We start from the raw sequence: 21,632 nt of genomic DNA on the forward strand, positions 1-21,632 counted from the left end.
TTTGATTTTTTTAAATTCGTAATTCGATACGTCTGAGGTGCTCTCATGTTCCATAAAAAATACTGTCGAAACGCTCAAAACGCTCATTCCAGATCCCATAATGAGTTATGTACGTTTTACAAAAGTGTTGTTGTTTCAGCCCTCTTTACAACATAACTCAAGAACCACAGGACCTACAAAAGTATATCTGTGAATTTAGATTCTTCTACACACTCGCTATGAAATGATCAATTCAGTTTTTGCCAGAGCTCACTACCATTCGCAAGATGCTGCGAACTACCAAATCGCAACAGTTTATTAGTAGTTGCTAGCCTTAATTGCTGGGGTATGAACGTTTGGGCAGTATTTTTTGTGGGACATGAGAGCACATTAGACATATCGAATTGCATTCTGAATACGAAGAATGTCATTCTGATATCAAATAATTTTGATTTTTGAATTCGCGATATAATACATATTTTATGGTCTTTCAATTCTGTCGTCCTATTAACTGTTTTGCAGGATGTTTTATCTATGATAAAGACGTCTTGTTACCACGACATGTCATCCAAATATTAAGGAATATCAAGGTCACTTTCAAAATATCGGAGTATCTTCCAAAGAAATAGTTGCGTTTTTCATCAACAACAAAAAGGTTTGTAAACTTTTTTCTATGACTGTATATTATGTCCGTCTATTCTCTACTCTTACCTATACCGTTAACTAATTTACACGGCCCTGGTGTATGGCTGTACAGAGGTTTGTAAAACCCTAATACAATTCTGTAAATAAATGAATAATGAAGATTGTAATGTACTTTCAAAATATTGACATGACTAAATACACCCCAGGCTTGAAACAAAACTATACCCTGGTTCCCTGGCATGGAAGTCTAGTAACTAGGGGTTATTTTTTGCAGAAAAAAAGCTAAAAGCCTCTGGCCACATAATCAAAATGTATTAATTTTCAATATTGATTAGTGCTGCATATTGATTTGATACATTTTTAATTGTTGACTGCACAACTTATTCTGTCGCCAAAAAGCGCTGGATTCACTATACTTCAAGAAATTATTTCCAACCCCATCCCCCCAATGTCAAAAAGAAATCTACGCCACTGTATATTATGAGCATGGCGCAAATTAATGTTAATTAATATCTTTGTATATTTACATACATAATCAGTGATATGAATATAATCAGTATTATAGTGTTTGTTCTCCAACTGAACCTTTGAACTTATGCTTGCATGTGCAATGCACACGCGACTTATTTGTGTAGCTAATAGCAACACAAATTACCCACAGTGGACCCAATAATGTGTCGTCTGTACAAAATACTAAAATAGTCGAAGGAACAGGAGAAATCTCAGAGCTATAATTTCCTAATTCCCATCTTATAGCATCGGCAACTTTGGCTTCCGCTATCTCTAAAGTTCAATATCATTATAAATAAAGTTAGCTACAGCTAGGCCTACAATGTTCGCTAGTTCGAACCACAGTTCTAATACTGAAAGGGTTCACTACTCGTAAAAAGGCCAATTCAAAGGTTTTATATCACTAATTTACAATAATTACCTATTCTGAATGCTCGAATCACTTATTATTTAATGAGGTTGCCTATTCCTAAAGTATGAAAGCTCTATTGTATAAAAAAAGATTTTGGCCGGTGACAAGTTTAGTGGGCAGTTTATGGTATTCGTATAGACCCTAAAATATAAAAGCAGACGCCGGAAGCATGGGAAGGACACAAGCACGCACAAAATGTCACTGAAACTGGCCCGGGGGGGGGTTCTTCGAAAAATTTTGTACGGGGGTGTACCACGCAGACTTTCGGATGCTGACTTTCTCTATACCTACTTTTTGCCGTTTTTGCTACCCATCAGTATACCAATTTTCAACAAAAAGCACCCAAAAAGCACCCAAATTTGCCATAATTGGGTGCTTTAAGGCCACTTTTTCCAAAATGCGCCCAATTGGGCGCATTGGTCTTCACTGAAAACCCACCCATCGATATACCAAAATCGCTGAAAAGGTACCCCAAAACCGTGGCACATCCCCGTATACCTTCAACCAGGAAGAACCCCCCCGGGGAAACTGGTAAGTTTACGTACACAATTTAGATAGCTGTTATTACAGATACACATGTATATTACTTACACGATTCGAGTAACTAAAACCAAACAAACCGTAAGAAGAAACTTCCAAAGCATCGACATGATGTCCTCCCTAACAGAAATTCCTCCAACTGTAAACTTTTTATAATATTTAGATGTTAAACTGCAAGTGTTCATTCTGGTCATGCTGGTATATAGCTCACGTGTCACGCGTACTGTCAAATAAGCACTGAATAAGCAAACAGGTAGTGTTTGTCTTTGTACTATGAGCAACATTAATAATATGTTGAAGCAACGTATTTACCAACCGTCTCCCGAATACTAAGGAAGTAGATATAACAATTGGTACCTACATTCTTATCAATTTTCTGGGATGAAAATGGGGAATATAAAGAGTAAAAGCCATAATGTACGATCTGGTATGAAATTGGTTAATTTTTTTCAAACCATATTTTGTAATGCTTGTCCCAACTTGCACCTGAATGGAATCAGCCAAATATGTTGAGTTTGTAGGTCAGCAGAGCAAAGTTCGACATAAAGTCATAATTCATGAAATTATGACTTTATGTCCTCCTATAGAACTGCATGTTAAACGGCCAAAATAACCAGTAGGGTTTCTTTCACTTTACCTTGTTATTTCAGCTAAAAATAGACAGAAAATAAATACTAGTATTATTATCGTACATTAAGGCTTTATGTGTCATTAAAAGAATTAAAATTGGGACAAATGAGGACGCTGATTGTGTCATCCATACGGAGTGTATGTATTTCTAATGAAATAGCCCGATTTGTGTACATAAATATCTACGTGTGTGAGCATGGTGAGTGGCCCTGCAGTAGCGAAAACAAGATAAGGGGGCTAAAATACACACACACACCCCTACACCCCACCATCACACCCCCACCACCGCCACACAGCCACCACCTCACCCATAAAAAGCATAGCACATATCATATTTGCAAAATGTTTGAGAGATAAACCTTTTTATTTTGGCCTTTAAAATAAGTAAATTTGATTATCATGCAATAAAAATCCAGACCATTTTGACAATCGGTTGAAAGCAGTTTTTATTCATTTTTGCAAGAAAAAAATACAGATATTGGCAAGAAAGAGAGGATGCAACATTTCATGTTGCATATGCATTTTCTATTTAAATTAATCTTCACTTTGAATAGTGAACATTAATTCCTATTTGACAAAGTAAGCATAACGAATTAACTTTTTAGAACTTTTCTTGAACTTTTTAGAGAAGAGAATCTAATTTAAGCACAACCCATTTCTCACCAGACCCACTATCACTTTAGTGGCTGAAATGTGACTCAAAAGGGCTTATTGGTCATAATTATTCCATTCTATGGTGTAAACTTTGGCAGATTCCAAAAAGCTCCTCCAAGGCATGCTCATGAGTCTCCTTCCCTTTGCGAACCCAGGATTGAAGGGAAATCAACCCATTCAATTACCAAATGGGCTGTGAGCAGTGTTATTTCAATTTAGAATATGCATTTTAGTTCAAATACAATTTGATGCATTGGACTGAAAAATCATCAAACTCAAACTCAATTCTTTGTTGCTTTGGGCAATTTTTGATTCAATTCCAATTCAATGCATCAAATTTATTTATTAGCAATTGGCGTCTACGCAGTATACTACTAATTCAATTCCAATTCACAGCATTTGAATCAATTTCCATTCCAATTCAAAATCTATTCAAATAGATTAAGGAGCAGTTAATGAGGCTTGGTTGTTCAAAACTATATTGTTTATGTTACTGTTAGTGTCCGGGAATATTGTACGGAACTTCCTGACAGCATGAGGATTTCACATTTCACAACATTACTAAATTGAACTTAAAACTATATACTTATGATTCACTCAATTCCATGTATTGAAATGAAAAATGATCAACATCAATTTCAATTGAATTCCAATGGATTGAATTCACTTGCTTAAAAATTTACTTTGTTACTTAAAAAGAGTCTTTGTTTAACAGCAACGTAGCTTGTATCACCACCACGGCGTCTTCATTCAGCGTAGTATTTACAATCCTTGGTCACAGAACCAGCCAACCGATGTGGTGGTGTCGCAAGCTACGTCGCTGCTGAACCAAGACTCTGAAAAAGGCACCTTTTTAAGCAAATGTCAAAAATGACAGAGTCCAATATCAGTCTCCACGCTTACTGCCTCTGTAATCACCTATGGTGTGGGGCGGCTAGAATCTCCAAGAGCAGCTGATTTTGCAAGATTCTGCATAGATTTAATTTAACACCCTCTTGAATAATCTTCCAGACTTTTAAGACATTCACTGTCAAAAGATGACCTACCTCTCTGAAAAAGGTAGATATTTTGTTATATAAATGTCCAAAATAATTTGAAAAATATTCCTATCTACTTAATCATTACTGGAAAAGAAAGACTAGACATACCTCCACCCCAGAGACCAAAAATGTGATTGTTAAGAATGTGAAAAATAAAACCCAACAAATATCAAGCTAATCTACTACCATTAATTAGTTGAATTGAGGAATTTGTTTAGAAAACTAAAAGGTGTAAAGAAGGCAAATGATATATGAAATATTGATAGGGTTGAAATTTTCTATTTGGTGTTTTTTTTTGTTTAGTTAGTAAAGATGCTGTTCTCAAATTTTTATTATTAAAAAAAAAAAAAACCCAAAAAAGAGAACAAATTGAAAGTCAATGAATAAAAATCATACAGAATGAAATTAAAATTGCTTTTAAATTGGTCTGATTATAACATGTGGTGCATTGAGACCTATCCTCAAACATTCTTATTCCAAGTTTTCCGAGTACCGAAGTGATGACGTCACAGAAAACTTTTTTGCATTTCAGCGTTTTGAATAACATGTATCGGTGGAGCATGATGAAAAACATCCACAGTTCAAATTTGGTGGAAATCGGATCATGAGGGCCCGAGATGTAGCCGCATGAATACCTAATTAGCCCCATTGAAATCAGTGTAAATTGGCCTGGTTCGAAACAATTATGAACCAGGCCAATTTATACTGATTTCAATGGGGCTAATTAGGTATTCATGCGTCTATAACTCGGGCCCTCATGATCCGATTCCCACCAAATTTGGACTGTGGATGTTTTTCATCATGTTCTATTGACATATGGTCATGAAAATGCTTTATTTTATTTTATGACCTCACACTTCAGTACTCTATACAGCATACCACAGAACAGTACACTACTTCCAGGGTGTAAACTATCCAAATAAAATATTCCCGAACTAACAAACATGTCACTGGGATTACGAAATAAATATGAGTTTTCACCTGATACCAAAATCTGCAATCTGATGAGGGTAAATTGTAATGGGACGAGGCCGACGATGCTGAATATAATTCAATTAATTCGGTGCACATCATTTGGAAGGATTTAAATTAGGGTTTAGTCTGTGAAAGATAATACGTACTTATTCATAAAAATGATTAAAAAGAGATCCATTTAATCGTCAATATGCTTGAATTTCACAAAACAGTAAATTATCCATAACGCTTCCAACTAGTAGCCTCCTTTTATAAAGACTAGCTACACTTGACCCTCGCAGGAGATCTCCATCATCCATTAACACCTCTCGAATATTTGTGTTCAGTTCTTTGTCTAGTGCTATTCTAAGAACCTACAAAAAACAAAAAACAAAGAAACAACCAAAACTGTTTTAGATAAATACATCAAAATTATATACTCGCTACATAATCGTGTTGACTGTTAACGCCCCTAAACATTTTTTTGCAAATCGTTGCCCACTATCCGGGTGCCCAATCTCACTTCTCAGCACTGTACTACAGGCAATTACTAAGAAAATGGTCCAACCTTTTACCCTCAGCGAAAATGTCAAAAACTACTTTTGTATGACAATAGTCAACTCCCTGTGCCTTTTCCTGGACTCTGATGTCAAAAGTACTGTTTTGCCAAACAATAGTAAAAATGGGAATTCATACTATCAAATCCATTTTTGGTGACATACCTTGTTACAGTTTTATGCTGCTACGCAGCACTTCATCAGACTGGCAACCTTGCTTCTTCTTTCATGAAGTTGCTGCCATTGGCGGTGCCAGAACCTGGTCGAAAATATTCGGTAAGAAATAGTTCCCAAACACATACTAGAAACAATGAGTATATATCATTGCGACATGCGAATCACTGCCGCGAAGCCGACTTTCAGAAGACCAAATGTCGTCAACAGAAAAAAAAAAAAAAAAAACAGAGTGGATCCAACAAAAGCGGAACAAAATTCTCAGAAAGCTTCCTTGAATACATGCAGCGAGCCAGATTTGAGTGGATCCTAGTTGACAAAAAGGGTTGTAAACGAGTAAAAATACAGGCTGTAAACGAGTCAAAATACAGCCTGTCGAATTCGGAAACGCAGGTACTAGCGAAGGGACTGAATTACGCTGTTTCACCGGATATCGAAGGTGCGGTATTGGTAGAATATATCGTCGCTACAGAAGAGGCATGCAAATAAGGGTGATGCATCTCAACTTAGAGCGGAGATAGTAGACGCGATTAAATCATCAAGGAATCCAAAACCGAATCTTGTCCAAGATGAACAGGAAGCTTTAAATCATTTGAAAAGGCAAAGTTTCATCATTATCATTCCAGCTATCAAGGGTCGGGCGACAGTAGTTATGGATAAAGATCAGTATGAGGAGAAGGTACCACCATGCTCAGCGATGAAAAGAGTTATGTAAAACTGAAATCACACTCAACAGCTTTTTATAAAAGAAAGCTTGTCGCAATTTTGACTAACCTAAAGAAAGAAGATCATCTCACAGAGAGTGCATATAGCAGTGAAACAGCGTAAAGAAGATCATCTTCATATAGCGGTGAAACAGCGTAAAGAAGATCATCTCTCAGAGAGTCCTAAAATACACCTCACTTATATTGAATTCTGAAAATTTACAACGAGGGCACGCCCTAAAGACCCATTGTGAATTACACCGGTGGATTATGACTCAACTCTAAGGACTGTCAGGAGTATTAATCAAAGACGAGGAGGAATTTATCTCACATGATGTGATCTCGCTCTTTACTAATACTTCGATTGATATTGCACTTGACATAATAAAAGACCGTCTAGAAGGTCCTACTCTACATACGCGTACCACACTTAGCGCCGAGGACATTATGGAACTTTTGACACTATTTCCCAACAAGAATTTGGTGCGGCCATGGTTTCACCGGTAAATCCAATGTAGCTCATTTATATATAGAATGACTTGAACAACAAGCAGTAGCTACAGCCCCATCACATTTAAGCCTAGAATGTGGAAAAATTGCGTCGACGATGTGTTAGAAATTATCACAAAGCAGGCCGCGCCTGAATTAAATAACCACATCAATCAAATTGACATTACAGGGAACATCAAGATTACCCGTGTGACAGAAGTAGATCAAGGGAAACCACCAGGAACAAAACACGGCTTATAGAGAGGCAATTTGGATCAGGCAACGAGGGCGAAACATCATGAACAGAAATGAAGTGTCTTATTTCTTACCGAATTTTTTCAACCAGCTTCTGGCGCCGCCAACGGCAGCAACTTCAGAAATGTGGAAGAAGCAAGGTTGTCGGTCTGAGGGAGTGCTGCGTAGCAGTAATAAGATATGTCACCAAAAATGGATTTGATAGTATGGATTCCCATCAAACAATAGTCAACATACCTGGGCACTTCCCTTAGCTCTTCCTTCCTGTGATGCTCCAACCAGCAAATTAAATTGACAAGCAGCCCATATATCACCAGTGTCTGGGTCTACTGTTAGATTATCTACTGCTGTAGCTAGATGTATACTCTATGGAATCAGGATGGTCAAATAAAATTTCATATTAAAAAAACTGACATGCAACAAAAGTAAGTTCAATTTTAATAATTGAGTTAGTTGTAAAGATATTTTTAACATTTTATACAACTTGTATAAATTTCACTTGAGAATATTTAGTTGTAAGTACAGCAAACTGCTTTTTAGTGAAAAGTCGTTTTGGCCATTGTCGCTGCCCGCGATCGGCGAATCGCTCAATGCTGATTTTATAGTATCATGCCGCTCGTGGCGTACGCACATTGAGGCAAACGCACACAATCAAAGCTTGCCATCATTGGCTGATACGTCATGTCGCTTTCCGGTCACCCGTCTTTCGCGGTCACCCGTCTTTCGCGGTTTGTAAATTAATGCAATTTGCAAAATACATAACCACCCTCCGAGTTGCTTTACCAATTTTACCATAGCGACGAGGAGAATATCGTCGGCAAATCTGCTATACGTCATAATGTGAAAATGACATTAATACAGAATATCTGTCTCTAAATCACTGAAGATCTGAGAATGAGACTATTTCTTCTTCGATACTTTGTATGACCAACGAACCAATAACATCCCACATTTCACATGTTTACACACTTACATAATTACAGAGGTTACAGGTAGACAGGAAAGCGAGTAATATTAATACAATGTCCTTACCTTAACCAAAGCAAGCGATGCATCTTGTTGTATCTCATAAACATCTACTCCTTGGTCAATAATTGATGCTACATATAAATGTCTAAAGGAAAATAAAATTTACAAAAGACGTTAGTTCCGTCCCATTAAAAGTTGTACCAACTCCACATTTGGTTTTCATCTGTCGGATATTCTCCGGATCTACTCTCCTGACTCTAAATAGGAGTGTTCTAGTAATTTTATGGTCTTTTATTTTTAATTCAGCATCCTCAAATCAACTAAAATAGATGACATAGTTGCCAACTTTGACTTAATAATGCTAAACGCCTCTTTTAAAAATAAGCGTAGTTTTCCAGCTTGACATATTCAGTAGTATATATAATCTTTTCAGCAGGAAATTGTATCGGAAACCCAAATGAGGACTCCCAAGCGGAGAAAGTAAAACGTATTTTTGTCGTCGCATCGGAAAAAATGCACGCAACCTAAATTAATAATTGTCGAAAATTTCGGAAGCCAAGTGTAATGTTTGATTGTTGACAGGTCTCATGATTATGGGCAGGGTTGGTACATCTCTAACCCTAACCTTATCCCCTAATCTTGACATGAAATGACATAAACCCTCACCTTTGTCTTTTGAAAATTAAAAATCCTTCAAAATATTTAAATGGGCTGTTCCAGTTTCACTTACTTCCTTGTATGCGACAACGCAACTCCATTCGGAGTATGCAATCCTCCCGTAACAGCTCGGGCTTCTGTGCCATCATAGTATACCACTCTACCACTAGGTATTAGCAGTAGAAATTCGACTATTCGGATTGGCACCCAGTCACTGTAACCGTCATTGGTAAGATAAAATGTGTCGGGACCTGTTGCTGCTATATTGTTTGGACTGTGCAAAGGAAAAAGGTAAAAAGTAAAAAAAAGTAATACATTGGAATTTAGGCAAACAATGGCAATAAATATTATGGATAATGAAGCCTTCAGCCGTATATTAATCATATTTGCCAGATGAATTATAACAGCTCAACCATACTCCTTTAGTTCGATCTAAATGCTACAATAATAAATCCCAAAGACTTGTGTAAAGACAAAGACCAGTTGATGAACAACTCAAATACAACTCAAAACAACTATCCTTTCAATACTAGTTACATGCATTATGAGACAGAACTTGAATTCTTGACTTTTAAAAATGACAATGAGTAAATACTTACGTGTAGATATTGTTGCTTTTGATTGTTTTCTTATGAGTGAGGAGTTTCTGTTCTTGTTTAAAATCAAACACTTCAACTGTAGGCTCGCCTTTTTTCCTGTTTATTACAAAAACTGTAACAGTTTCTGTATAGTGGGATAAGAAAACAACCATTAGCAGACTCGAAATACCATGGATAAAGTCACAAACCCTACTTAGGGAGTAGAAACTGACCTGATCTACTTGTTTTTAGATTTTCCATTTAAGCAGTGACCAGTTTTCCTCCAGTATGAATCAAAAATCATTCTACCAACCGTTTATTGCGCCATCCATCAGGATATCCTGACGCTCCATATACGGCTTGTCAAAGGCTATAATAATTATATTATCAGTATTCGTCACTATGGAAAAAACACGATGTATTGGCCGCCATTTGAGTGCTTAACGTATACGGTCTGGGGTGGATTTGGGAAATAGTTTTCAGTACATTCTCTTTTGAAATTGGTCTTTTATCATGATAAATATCTATATAATAATAGTAGGTCTGTACCTGTTGCTCTCTGTTCATATGCGGTGATACCAAGTGGGCTAAATGTGTCTCGATCCAAATCCCCTTTAATTGTCACTTCAGTTGCTCCATCAGCTGGGCTTTTGAAGTCAAAGGTAAAGATTCGACCTTTGACCCCTTCTTCTATTCCCATAAGAGGGATCTGTACTCCCTGTTTAAATTAAATGGAACATCGGTTAATGCTCAGATCTAATATCATCATGTTTGATGATAGAGGTTTGAAAAATATGGTTGCCCTTATGAGTCATAATGCTTCAGTTTCTACCACAGACCTCCAGTTCCGAAAACCAGGCGATATGCAAGGGGGAGGGTATGTGCTACATTTAGCGAAAAACTTACAGAGGTAATGAGTGCGACTCCATTCGTCAAAGTAACAAGATCTTCTGATCCATTGACTGTAACAGTAAACATTTTCAATTATAATTAGTCATTTAGTTTTGTATGTTACATTTTCGTTTTGAGGTTTGGGAACGAATCGAAGTTTTCTCAAATCTGAAAGACTGTTTTGTTCTGAAACTTTATCTTGTCAAATTATCATGATTATTAAATACTATATTATAATAAATCAATACAATCAAAATTTGCAAAGCATCTGGTTTCAACAGCAACAAAAATATTCCAAACTTTTTCCATGACTGTAAAAAGGATACCCTTACCTATACCGTTAACTAATTTACACGGCCCTGGTGTATGGTTGTACAGAGGTTTGTAAAACCCTAATACAATTCTGAAAATAAAGAATTCCCGGTAAAGAATTTTAATGTATAGCATTACTTACATATGTATACATCCATGCTTGGAAATAAGCGCGGCTGTGGGGTATTTATCACTCGTAGAATATGAAAAAGCCCTGGTTCCCATGCATGTAAATCTAGTCACCTAACAGTCTCAATATTATAACAATCATATTATTCATTCTACAACTGGTCTTAAAATGATCCTATCAATCATTTTAGTGAAGTGATAGCGCCATCTGGTGTTATTAAGTTTATGCCGATATAAAACGTTTGAAGCTATATAAACGAGTACTGTAATGTGATATTAGTAAAATTCCTCAAAGTTGACTAATTTAAGCCGCACATTTTATACATTTTGATTGTTGACCGCACTTTGTGATCGTATGCATGTTGCCACAAATTCATATTAATATCTTATATTTTGCCCTATATTAGCAAAAATAGCCCTGGCCTGGCTCAGTGAAAATAGCCCCTGCAATCAAAAGCCACTGAACCAAAGGCCTTCTTTGCAAGTAAGTATAGCCGCTGGTCCCAAAATCCTTATTTACAAGCCTGTATACATCAGCAGTGATATGAATATAATCAGTATTATAGTGTACTTTGTTCTACATGTAAAACTGAACCTTTGAACTTGTGCTTTGTGCAATGCATACGCGAATTGTATGCAAAAAATATGAAAATAGTAGCCTATATAGCAGAGACAGGAAATATCTCATGTACATAATACCTGTAATTCCTGCGCTCATAAACATGCACTATCGACTCATTATTAATAATACATTTATATAGCATCGGCAGCTTCCTATTCCTAATGCTAAATTTAGAATGAGGTTGCCTATTCCTATCGTTCGAAAGCACCAATGTATAAAAAGGTTTTGGCCGGTGACAAGTAGCCTACATTTTAGTGGGCAGTTATGTGACAATTTGTGTAAAACGCAGACCCTGAAATATACAAGTAGATGCCGGAAGGACTCAAACAAGCACAAAATGCCAATGTAACTGAAACTGGGTTATATTGATTTAATCCCAGTAACTGAGACCTGACGACATTATCATTTACCTCAAGGGGGTGACACTAAATTCACGGTTGTTTTATTAGCAATGCAAAACCTATGAAAAATTCCGCTGGTTTACTAGCTAGAAAGTGAGGCCAGTTATCGATCCGTTATGAATAATTCATGTTCAACCCCTTGGATCATGTTAATTGATATTGGCAAATAACAACGTTGTTAGTTTTGCGAACTTTGCCTGTTCAATGAGAGTATAGCGCGCCCCCAATACATCTGGGCACAAACCAGGCGAAAACGATCCAGTTTAATGAAATGGCGGACGGGTATTCCCATCAGGCACCAGTGATATGTTTTTTCAAAGAAAGTCTACTAATTTGATATGAAATGACATTTTGCAATAGCAAAGTCAAAATTAGGACTTGCTGTCAATAATATGTGACCCGGCAGCACAAACGAGCCGTAAATTCCTAAATTGTATTCCGAGTTACGGTGTAAAATGCGTACGAAGGTCGTATTCATCGGTCACTTAAGCTGGCGCGACATCTGTCTTATTTTGATAGTCACAACACCAATCAATAATCCTATTATTGAAGTGGATAATAAGCTTTTACCTTAGATGGCTATAGAACTTTTAATAGCTCGGGTCTTTTTTTGCTATTGCTAAATCCTTTTCAAGTGGTGGGTTACCAGGCATTGTATTTTGTATAGGTATGCATAACCAACAATTAACAATGAGAGAAGCTTCTTAAACCTCGTTGATTTGGGGATGATTTGAAATGACCGCCAATTATGACTGTTTGATATTTATTGCCAGCAATGTAGAAAAAGAGACACACGTAGAAACGAAAAAAGCTATAATTTTGTTAAAGGAGAAAAGTTTAACAAACCATAACCCCGCTTCTGGATATCGTTTGAAGTCAAATGATATACCATTTTTAAGTTTATGATGTTTATTTTGTAAACACGAAATAAAACAAAATTGACCGGGGGAGGAATTTACGGCTCATTCGCCGTGGACGGTCACATATGAAGGAAATACGTGACAGAGGCAAGGTGTGAAACACAAGTAGTATTTGAAGTTACGATAACCTTTGATACCCGACCTGACCTTCCATATCTTTCCATCATGGCGCCTTATTCGTCTTTATGTATTTCTATTATGCTGTCAAGTTAAATAAAATACCAATCTGCACCAAGCAGACAGAATGTTACTTGGCTCCCAGCATGAATTATTGATTTTATACGGAGGTAAAGAAATACACAGTTGCCTGCAAGCCGTGCACCATACTCTAAATAGTTACGGTAAATCTGAATAATGGTCAAATGTTGACATATCATGTGTTCGGGAAATCACGTGGCAACATTTTAAGATTTCAGACTTGTGTACTAGTTAAATTGTCATTTGTATTATTGATTATTTATCTTTGTTAATTAATATATCTTTTAAATGCTGATAAATCGTGGTTGGCTGCCCATATTATCCGTTAAATTCAATGTTTTATGAATATAATTCTACCACGCAGAGGGGGTCACACAGCATAATTTCACACTACACGATTTAGCTAGATTTGGAGCTCTGCACTTCAAATTGACGTCAATTTCAAAGTTTATACACATAATATATTTAATATAATACTTATTTTTTTGTTATAACAAACTGGAACACGAAATATACTAGCTTATTACCTATACAGAAAGGGGATTTATACACATTCACTCAGCAATATGACATGCCTGGTGCATCAAGTCATTCTCTGTCTGGATAACATGACTGTCGCCCTCAATACGTCTGGGCACAAATTTAAATACGCTATTTACATATGAATGCGGCCTCATGCTAATTTCTATTGCCGCTTCCAAGTATTGTTCTATGGGTAGACCTATTAGGTCTATTATGCTAATTAAAAGTCCACATGATTATCATAGGATTCAAAATTTACTAGGACTATACTTGTACATGTACAATTTATATTGGTCATAATGGATAAGTATTATTATAGATACAGATATTACTTACACGAATCGAGTAACTCTGTGCCCTACCAGAGCCAAACAAATCGTAAGAAGAAACTTCCAAAGCATCGACATGATATCTTCCCTAGCACAAATGTCTCCAACTGAAGTTTGAAGTGAACTTTTTGTGATATTTAGATGATTGTGTGATTCCAACTGCAAAAGGTTCACTCTGGTATAAGCTAACGTGTCACACGTACCAACCTTGAACGCACGCACTGAATAAGCACACAGGCATATCTTTGTACTATGGGCAACATATGTTGACGCTGACGTGTTTACCCACCGTCTCCCGAATAGTGTTTAGAAAATTTGGTATACACGTATCAACGTTCTTATCAAGGGTGACTGAGAAAAAGTACCCTTTATTTTTGTCTTTTGTAATTTTTGGCAAATTTACACATCGTAGCAATGAGCATGGCCAATTAATGATGTTTTTTTTTCTTTTAACTTACAACATGCTTTCAAATTTTTGCTAAAGAGAGGATATTATTTGAAGTGAGGATAATAGCCATGTCGATTAGGTATAAAACGAGTTTTTACACTCTGCAAAAATATCGAATGCAAATAATGAAATTCACCGATATAAATGTCAATCAATCGTATTTTTAAATCTAATTTTCAGTGGCGGAACTTTCATTGATAAAATGAATTTAGCTGAAATTCATATTGCCTTTTCTTGAAACACAAGACCGGAAATCAACTATTTCAATTCAACGTTGATAAAATGAAGGCACCCCTGAAACAGGTAAAACAACCGTACGGGTATCGGTCACCAGATACACCAAGACAACGTGTGGTCGTTGTATGTTTGGTACATGTAGGGCCTGTAATATTTTGCCCAAAGTTGGCAGAGCTTGTGCTTGTAATAAAATGAATAAAGCCATATTGTAACATTTCCATAAAATAAATTAGTATTTCGTTTCCATAAAGTGTTAGCTTTTACAGTCAGATATGAGCCGAACAACTAAGATAAAGCAAAGAAAATTGGAATTTACTACCAGCGCCAATACTATACTCCGTCGGTCGTGCTACGGTACGATCCTTTGATGTGTGTATATGACCGTCCCGCATGTCATGTATATACTGTGTTATGAACATCGCATACGCATTAGACTAATATTTCCATCGTAATAATAAACCGTCTTGTTCAGACACCTTATTCAAAATCTCTGATTTTAAACAAAACTATAGCACCTATAATCTTGAACTTTGCAGGGTATCTAGGGGTCTTAGTTTACTAAAGCATATTACAATCATGTAAAAAACATATATTAATGTTAAAGCCATATTGTAATATTTGCCGAGGAGGACATCCTCAGCAAATATTACAATATGGCTTTAACATTAATGAGACTGGTCCAAGTGAATGTTGGAGTCTCCTAGTAAAATTAGATCATACTAAAAAGATTGCCGGGAAGGTTAACTCTTGTGAGGCTTCTGTCTGTCCAATTCAAAGGTATTATAAGATCTCAGCCATTTCAATTACACACACCCACACCCATGTTATACATACTATGCCAACTTGAACAAACACAAAGAATGTTGTTTCGTCGTTTCTTCAGGGTACACATTTATTAAAAACAAATTATGTGCACTAGTTTACTAAAATGACAAAAACAAAACACAAAAAAAACAAAAAAACGGTACTATGATACAATACGTTATGTGAATGAATAAACTATTTTAGTGTCACTTTCCTGAATATACTATTTATTTAAATTTATCATTCAATCCCATTCACTTGACCTCATGCTATGGAAACGTTATGAACATAAAGTGAATAAAGGCAGGGGCAAATAGTCAACAGCAACAGAAAAGACGCCAAGGTCGCAAGGTGCATTACCATTACACTCGGGTATCGTACACAGACTCTACGGTTGCATGTAAAACTACGTTATTTTAAAGAAAAGGTGAACACTGATGGCACTATTTATCCTAATTGTGTTTTCATCTTTACAAGGGGTAAACACTGGTTTTAATATATATGTAAATATCGCCCTCTATTTGCACACAAATAATATACAGTTTATAGAATAAAAATACCACCAAAAAGCAGAAAAAGATGAATAAGATGAAAAGGAAACAAAAATCTTTGTTAAAAAGAGCTGGAAATATGTGTGAATATTCGTGGGATAGTTGTTGGTATTGTCCAGGTCTAGAATTGAACATTGTATAATGTTTTGTTTAGAAAATTTAATAAATGATCACATCAAATAGCCGTGCCAGAGGAGACGCCACGGTGCATTGCCATTGCACTCGGGTATCGTACAAATACACTCCTTACGTCTATGACTTGAGCATATATCCAATCAAAGTAGCTAGCAGCGGTAGAACCAGAACAAGAAGACGCCAAGGACGTGTGATAACACTACCATTGCATAGATCTTGTGCGCATCGGCACGCTGATCCTCTGATATCAGACATAGGATCAACTTCCGATGTAGTATCCACATCATCATCGAAAAACCTCATGAACAAGTTACGGAATGCTTTGCCTTTGACGCAGCTTTCTTGTGACACTAGCTCATAAGGAGGAGACTCCAGGTAGCATCCCCGTATAAATTCTTTGTACGTTCCACCTAAACGATAAAAAGGGTTATTAAAAAAGAATACAAAGCAAAACATAAATACAGGACTATTAATACATCATGTACACAGAGAGGATGTGGGGTGAATTATACCAGTAAAAGCAGCATTGGATTGTGTACTAAAGTTTTCTCGCAAAAGATCCAAATGTAAGAAAAATTTACACATCCCGCCCTTTTGTTTGATAGGTGAATGATATGATGTACCATATTTGGAAAATCCCCAATCATACAAGATGGCGGACCCTAGTTTGTTTACATACAACATACATACAATAAGGCTTTTGTAGCCCGCCATTTCATGAAGACCACAGCAGGTGTGATGATACATAATAAAATAATACACTACAGAGCAAAGAATGAACAAAGACAAGTCAATATGGTAACATGTATGTTTTAAAATTCTTCTTAAATATATGAGGAGATGTTGCAGAACGAAGGGCTGCTGTAAGTTGGTTCCATAGCTTTGGAGCAGCGAAGTAAAAAGATCTGTCAGCAGCGGATTGAAGTTTCCTGGAGTGAATGGTATGTTCAACTAACCGGGTAGTATCTGCAGACGAGCGCAGTCCAGTGCGGGAAGGTGTGTAATTAAGCAAGTTGGAAGCCAGATATGGAGGAGCAATGTTATTCACACACTTAAAAACAAGGAGCAATATCTTAAAAGCAATACGTTCATGAATCGGAAGCCAATGTAACTGTTCCATATATGGTGTGGCATGGTCTTGCTTGCCAGCGCGATGAATAAGTTTGACAGCCCAATTTTGCAACCGTTGAAGTTTGGCAATATCTGTTTTGTTGGATCCTAACAGAAGAGCATTGCCGTAGTCTAAGCGAGAAAGTACCAGAGATCTAACAATGTGATGACATGAGTCTGTGTCCAGGAACCGGCGAATACGAGAATTGTTTGCAATGACATCAAGCATATCTATATTTGTTATAGGTATTCCTGGATACCAGATTGCAATAAGTGAATGACATCATATGGGAAACCCCATAAGCATTACTGCATGTATGACTGTGATATAATAGAAAACCGAAAAGCTGAGTCGAGAATAACTCTGGGCAGACTACAACAAATGTTTTTCTGTAAATAAAATTCCAGATGAGTGCCTGTCTTTCAGCCCTCAAAGAAGGGCACTATGTCATGCAAACCAGATGCCTGTTTTAGCGTTGCGAAAATGCTTCCATTGCGGATTACGCCGAAAGTGCGCATCTTTCCCCAAAAAAGATATTTATATAACTCATACAGAGATTCTTATCATTTGATTGGTTAATTTATCCTTGGCAACGCTGACAAACGCGAACGTATAGCGAGCACGGTGACCACCTCGACTCGCCGATTATAGGCGTGGGTGTTGCTTCTAAAATAAAATCACCTATTTTGTTAATTTTTTGTTTTCCTGGTAATTTATAAATTAAGGAAAGGAAATGAATGTATTATATGAGTTATATAAAACAAATATTGAATGTTTATGAGTTCAATGGTAAAAATATTCTCATTCGGTGAAATATGAAATGTTCCATTCAATCCTCGTTGAATGGAACAGTCCATATTTCACCCCATTGAACTCATAAACATTCAATACTTGTATAATATTGCATTCTTTTGACATAGTGAAGTCTGATTAATGAAATGATTTAAATGAGTATAATTCTGAAAGTAACAGCGTATTTGAAATTGTCATTTTTGTCACAAGGATCATGATCTCTTCAGCCAGTTGTCTGCATTGGACTTTGCTGGGCATAGATTTCGAACTGGATATTACTTCTGAGGCGTCGGGGATGTAATGAGCAAAACTGAACAGCAACAAGAATTAAGACTTCCTGCATTATAAGTAGTAAACGTTACGATCATGGAATATTTTGTATGTGTTTTTGTACAAGAGCATTGTCCAATCACAATTGTGCTTTTAATTAAATAATCCAGTTGTTTTTGAACAATGTGTTAATTTTGCACGCTTGAGTTTAACTGGATAAAAAGTGATTATATCGTAACAGTGGACTTGTTCAAAAACGAAGGAACATTCGGAAGCAATTTGTGCTGACTTCGTCTGTACTTCCACTGTGCTTCTGCTGTGTATACCTTAGCTCTTGTACAAATATGTATGGAGTAGTCAAATGTTACATAGAATTATACGTGTTAAGGGCTGGGGTATGAACGTTTGGACAGTAAGTTTATTTTGGGACATTAGAGCAATCAGACATATCGAATTGCATTCTGAATACGAAGAATGTCATTCTGATATCAAATAATTTAGATTTTTGAAATTCGCAATTTAATACACATTTTATGGCAAATGATTAAAATTGATATTTTTGATATTTAACAGTACTTGAAGTAAATACTTAAAGTGTATGTAGATGGGATGAAAAGCCGACGATCAATTGAAAGTTTTGACGGTTGGTATTGAAGATATGGATTTTTTCCCAAAACACAAAAAAAATTAGGTCTTTTTGGGAAAAAATCCATATCTTCAATATGAAAGGTCAAAATTTTCAATTGACCGTCGGCTGTTCCTCCCTGCTACATACACTTTAGGAATATATCATTAGATTTATATAATTTACTTCGAGGACTGTTATATATCAAAAATTTGAAAAATATCAAATTTTTATAATTTGTCATAAAATTTGTATTATATTGTGATTTTTAAAAATGAAAATTATTTGATATCAGAAAGACATGCTTCGTATTCAGAATGCAATTTGATAGGTCTGAGGTGCTCTCATGTCCCACAAAAAATACTGTCGAAACGCAATAAACGCTCATTTTGGATCCCTTAATGTTTGCTTGTTCTTGATGACTGTAGCTTTATTATGACCTTACCATTGATAGGATTTTTGTAGGATAGGTCTATTTTTGTACAGCCATCTTGACAGACAGTTGTTGTGTTTGGATTTCTCTTACAGATATTATCCATAGCATCATCTGTTTCATAGTATTGGTAGTCATAGGCATCACCGTATTCTATCTCTATCCCAACTACGTCGGTGATGTTGCAGGAATAGCAAAGAGCAGCATTTGCTAAAATGTAAGTGAAGGAAAAGAAGAAAGAAATAAAGTCAATAAGAAAACAAAAGAGTGAGATGCAGACAGAGTTAAGGACGTATAAAGAGACCATGTTTGTAGTAACAGAGAGATATACGGTCCACAACTTATAAGTTTCCCCCTAATACTTTTTAGAATAAGTCAAAATATATTTTACGAAATGTAAAAAGATATGTAGGGGGGGGGGGGCCTATAGCCCTAGTTGGTTTACACATGTCGACCAATTTATAGCGTCACACGTCATTGCGTTCACTCACAATGTTTAATTATGTTAGAAAAGAGGCCGTTTTAAAAGTTGCACATGAGTCCATAGCAGTCAGGTTTTCTTTAACAAACACATGGATAGACATGGCCTACTGTATTGTTTGAGAGCTGACTCCTATGGACTCAGATGCAACTTTTAACACTGTTTAAAACGGTCTTCTTTTTTTACATAATGACCCATTGTGACTGCACGTAGTGACGTGTGACGTTATAATTTGGTCCATATGTGTAAAACAAAATTTGGCTACCCATACCTTTTTACACTTTTGCATTTTGTCAAATATTTTTCGATTTATTTTAAAAAGTATTTAGGGGGAAACTTATAAGTTGTGGACACTATAGATAAAACAATTACCGAGTCACAATAATATATAGGCAAGACAATAACAGAGATTTGGAAAGACAGAGAGTCAGTTACCGAGAGTATTGAATTAAACTTTATGTCAAACTATTAACACAAGTCGTTTTATTAATATGCGAAATATGCCATACATAATGATATAAATTGAATTCAAGCAACGCCTTTGTGAGTAAGCCTTTCTTATTAACACGTTGAAATATTTATGTACATCTCACTCCAATTCATAATTACATTTCGCTATACCACATTTATAATTCAATCAAACTCACCTTGTTCCTTACACATGAATATAACCAAACTATAAAACAAGAAGTCGAAACGAACGACATTTGTAGAACTCATCCTTATCGGTATTATAATCAGATTTATAACTAAATACACTATAAGAGAGCTACTGCCGAATATTATATCATGATTAATGAATAATTCCAACAGCTGTATGTATGCATACTCATTAATAACTTAATTACAATAAAAAAAATTACATATCGAAAGTTTAGGCAAGAAGGCTACCTACAACAGCTGCTATGTGACATATTTGGAGATGCATACAATATAGAATACAGCAATTGTCAAATGACTGCATGGCAGCTATTGCATATAGGGCTTTCAGCATGTCACTTTGATATATGTGATAATGACTATGGTTTGATTTTATTTTTCACCATTTATGTACAAAAAATTATCAAAAATGACCTGCTCACTCACTGTAATACTGCATGCATTGTTATTAATATTGAGGTATACAAATTGTACACTCTGAACCTGAAATGTATTTAGTTCCGCTCTGTGTAACTTGGTTTGTACTTACCAAGTTTCCGGATCAGTAATCATTTTTGTTTTGCTTAGTCATATCAAATCACAGAACTCTTTGTAATATTTATTCTGAATATGCACAGAGTATGCATGCACTTGTGAATTAAGGCTGCAAATGAAATTGCTAATAAAAAAGACGGAATATTTTCAACAAAGCTGCTGAAAATAAGAGTTTGGACGGATGGTGAAATACACTGATCTATCAGAGTAGAAGAGAGTCGATATAACTCAAGAAAGTAGTATTTAAATATTATCATCATGGGCTTCATTTCCAAACTCGTATGGACAATCCTGGTTGCCGTGGCTCTTCACAGGATTACCAGATTTATGTAAGTATTTTACTCGCTGTGTTTTTACCAAATTTAACTTCGTCTTTTCATAAACGGATAAGTTTATATAATTGTGTAAAATTCAATTTAAATTAATGCTATATGCACCATATTATATGTGGGCTACGGCTTTACTGTTATTTATTTACGT

The 21,632-nt window shown here is 36.0% G+C and overlaps 3 protein-coding genes across 3 annotated transcripts in view; 1 reads left to right on the forward strand and 2 right to left on the reverse strand.

Moving 5' to 3' along the window:
* Positions 1-5,546: 5,546 nt before the first annotated feature.
* Positions 5,547-11,108, reverse strand: LOC140167381 (serum paraoxonase/arylesterase 2-like). Its single transcript, XM_072190686.1, has 8 exons — positions 11,093-11,108; positions 10,654-10,709; positions 10,297-10,465; positions 9,769-9,892; positions 9,243-9,443; positions 8,576-8,657; positions 7,781-7,909; positions 5,547-5,738 (listed from the first exon to the last, which is right to left on the reverse strand). The coding sequence occupies exons 1-8, from the start codon at positions 11,106-11,108 to the stop codon at positions 5,571-5,573; spliced, it is 945 nt and encodes a 314-aa protein (XP_072046787.1). The 3' UTR covers positions 5,547-5,570.
* A 5,081-nt stretch (positions 11,109-16,189) lies between these two features.
* LOC140167382 (uncharacterized) lies at positions 16,190-20,678 on the reverse strand. The gene is made up of 3 exons (XM_072190687.1): positions 20,606-20,678; positions 19,490-19,687; positions 16,190-16,656 (listed from the first exon to the last, which is right to left on the reverse strand). The coding sequence occupies exons 1-3, from the start codon at positions 20,676-20,678 to the stop codon at positions 16,364-16,366; spliced, it is 564 nt and encodes a 187-aa protein (XP_072046788.1). The 3' UTR covers positions 16,190-16,363.
* Positions 20,679-21,212: 534 nt separating this feature from the next.
* LOC140167933 (serum paraoxonase/arylesterase 2-like) overlaps positions 21,213-21,632 on the forward strand; it is a 35,574-nt gene continuing 35,154 nt past the window's right edge. Inside the window, exon 1 of the mRNA XM_072191227.1 lies at positions 21,213-21,481. Within this exon, the coding sequence (XP_072047328.1) occupies positions 21,411-21,481 (71 nt within the window). The 5' untranslated portion in view covers positions 21,213-21,410. The remainder of the gene's footprint in view (positions 21,482-21,632) is intronic.

This window comes from Amphiura filiformis, chromosome 13 (genome assembly GCF_039555335.1).
Source record: "Amphiura filiformis chromosome 13, Afil_fr2py, whole genome shotgun sequence".
Classification (NCBI taxonomy): domain Eukaryota; kingdom Metazoa; phylum Echinodermata; class Ophiuroidea; order Amphilepidida; family Amphiuridae; genus Amphiura; species Amphiura filiformis.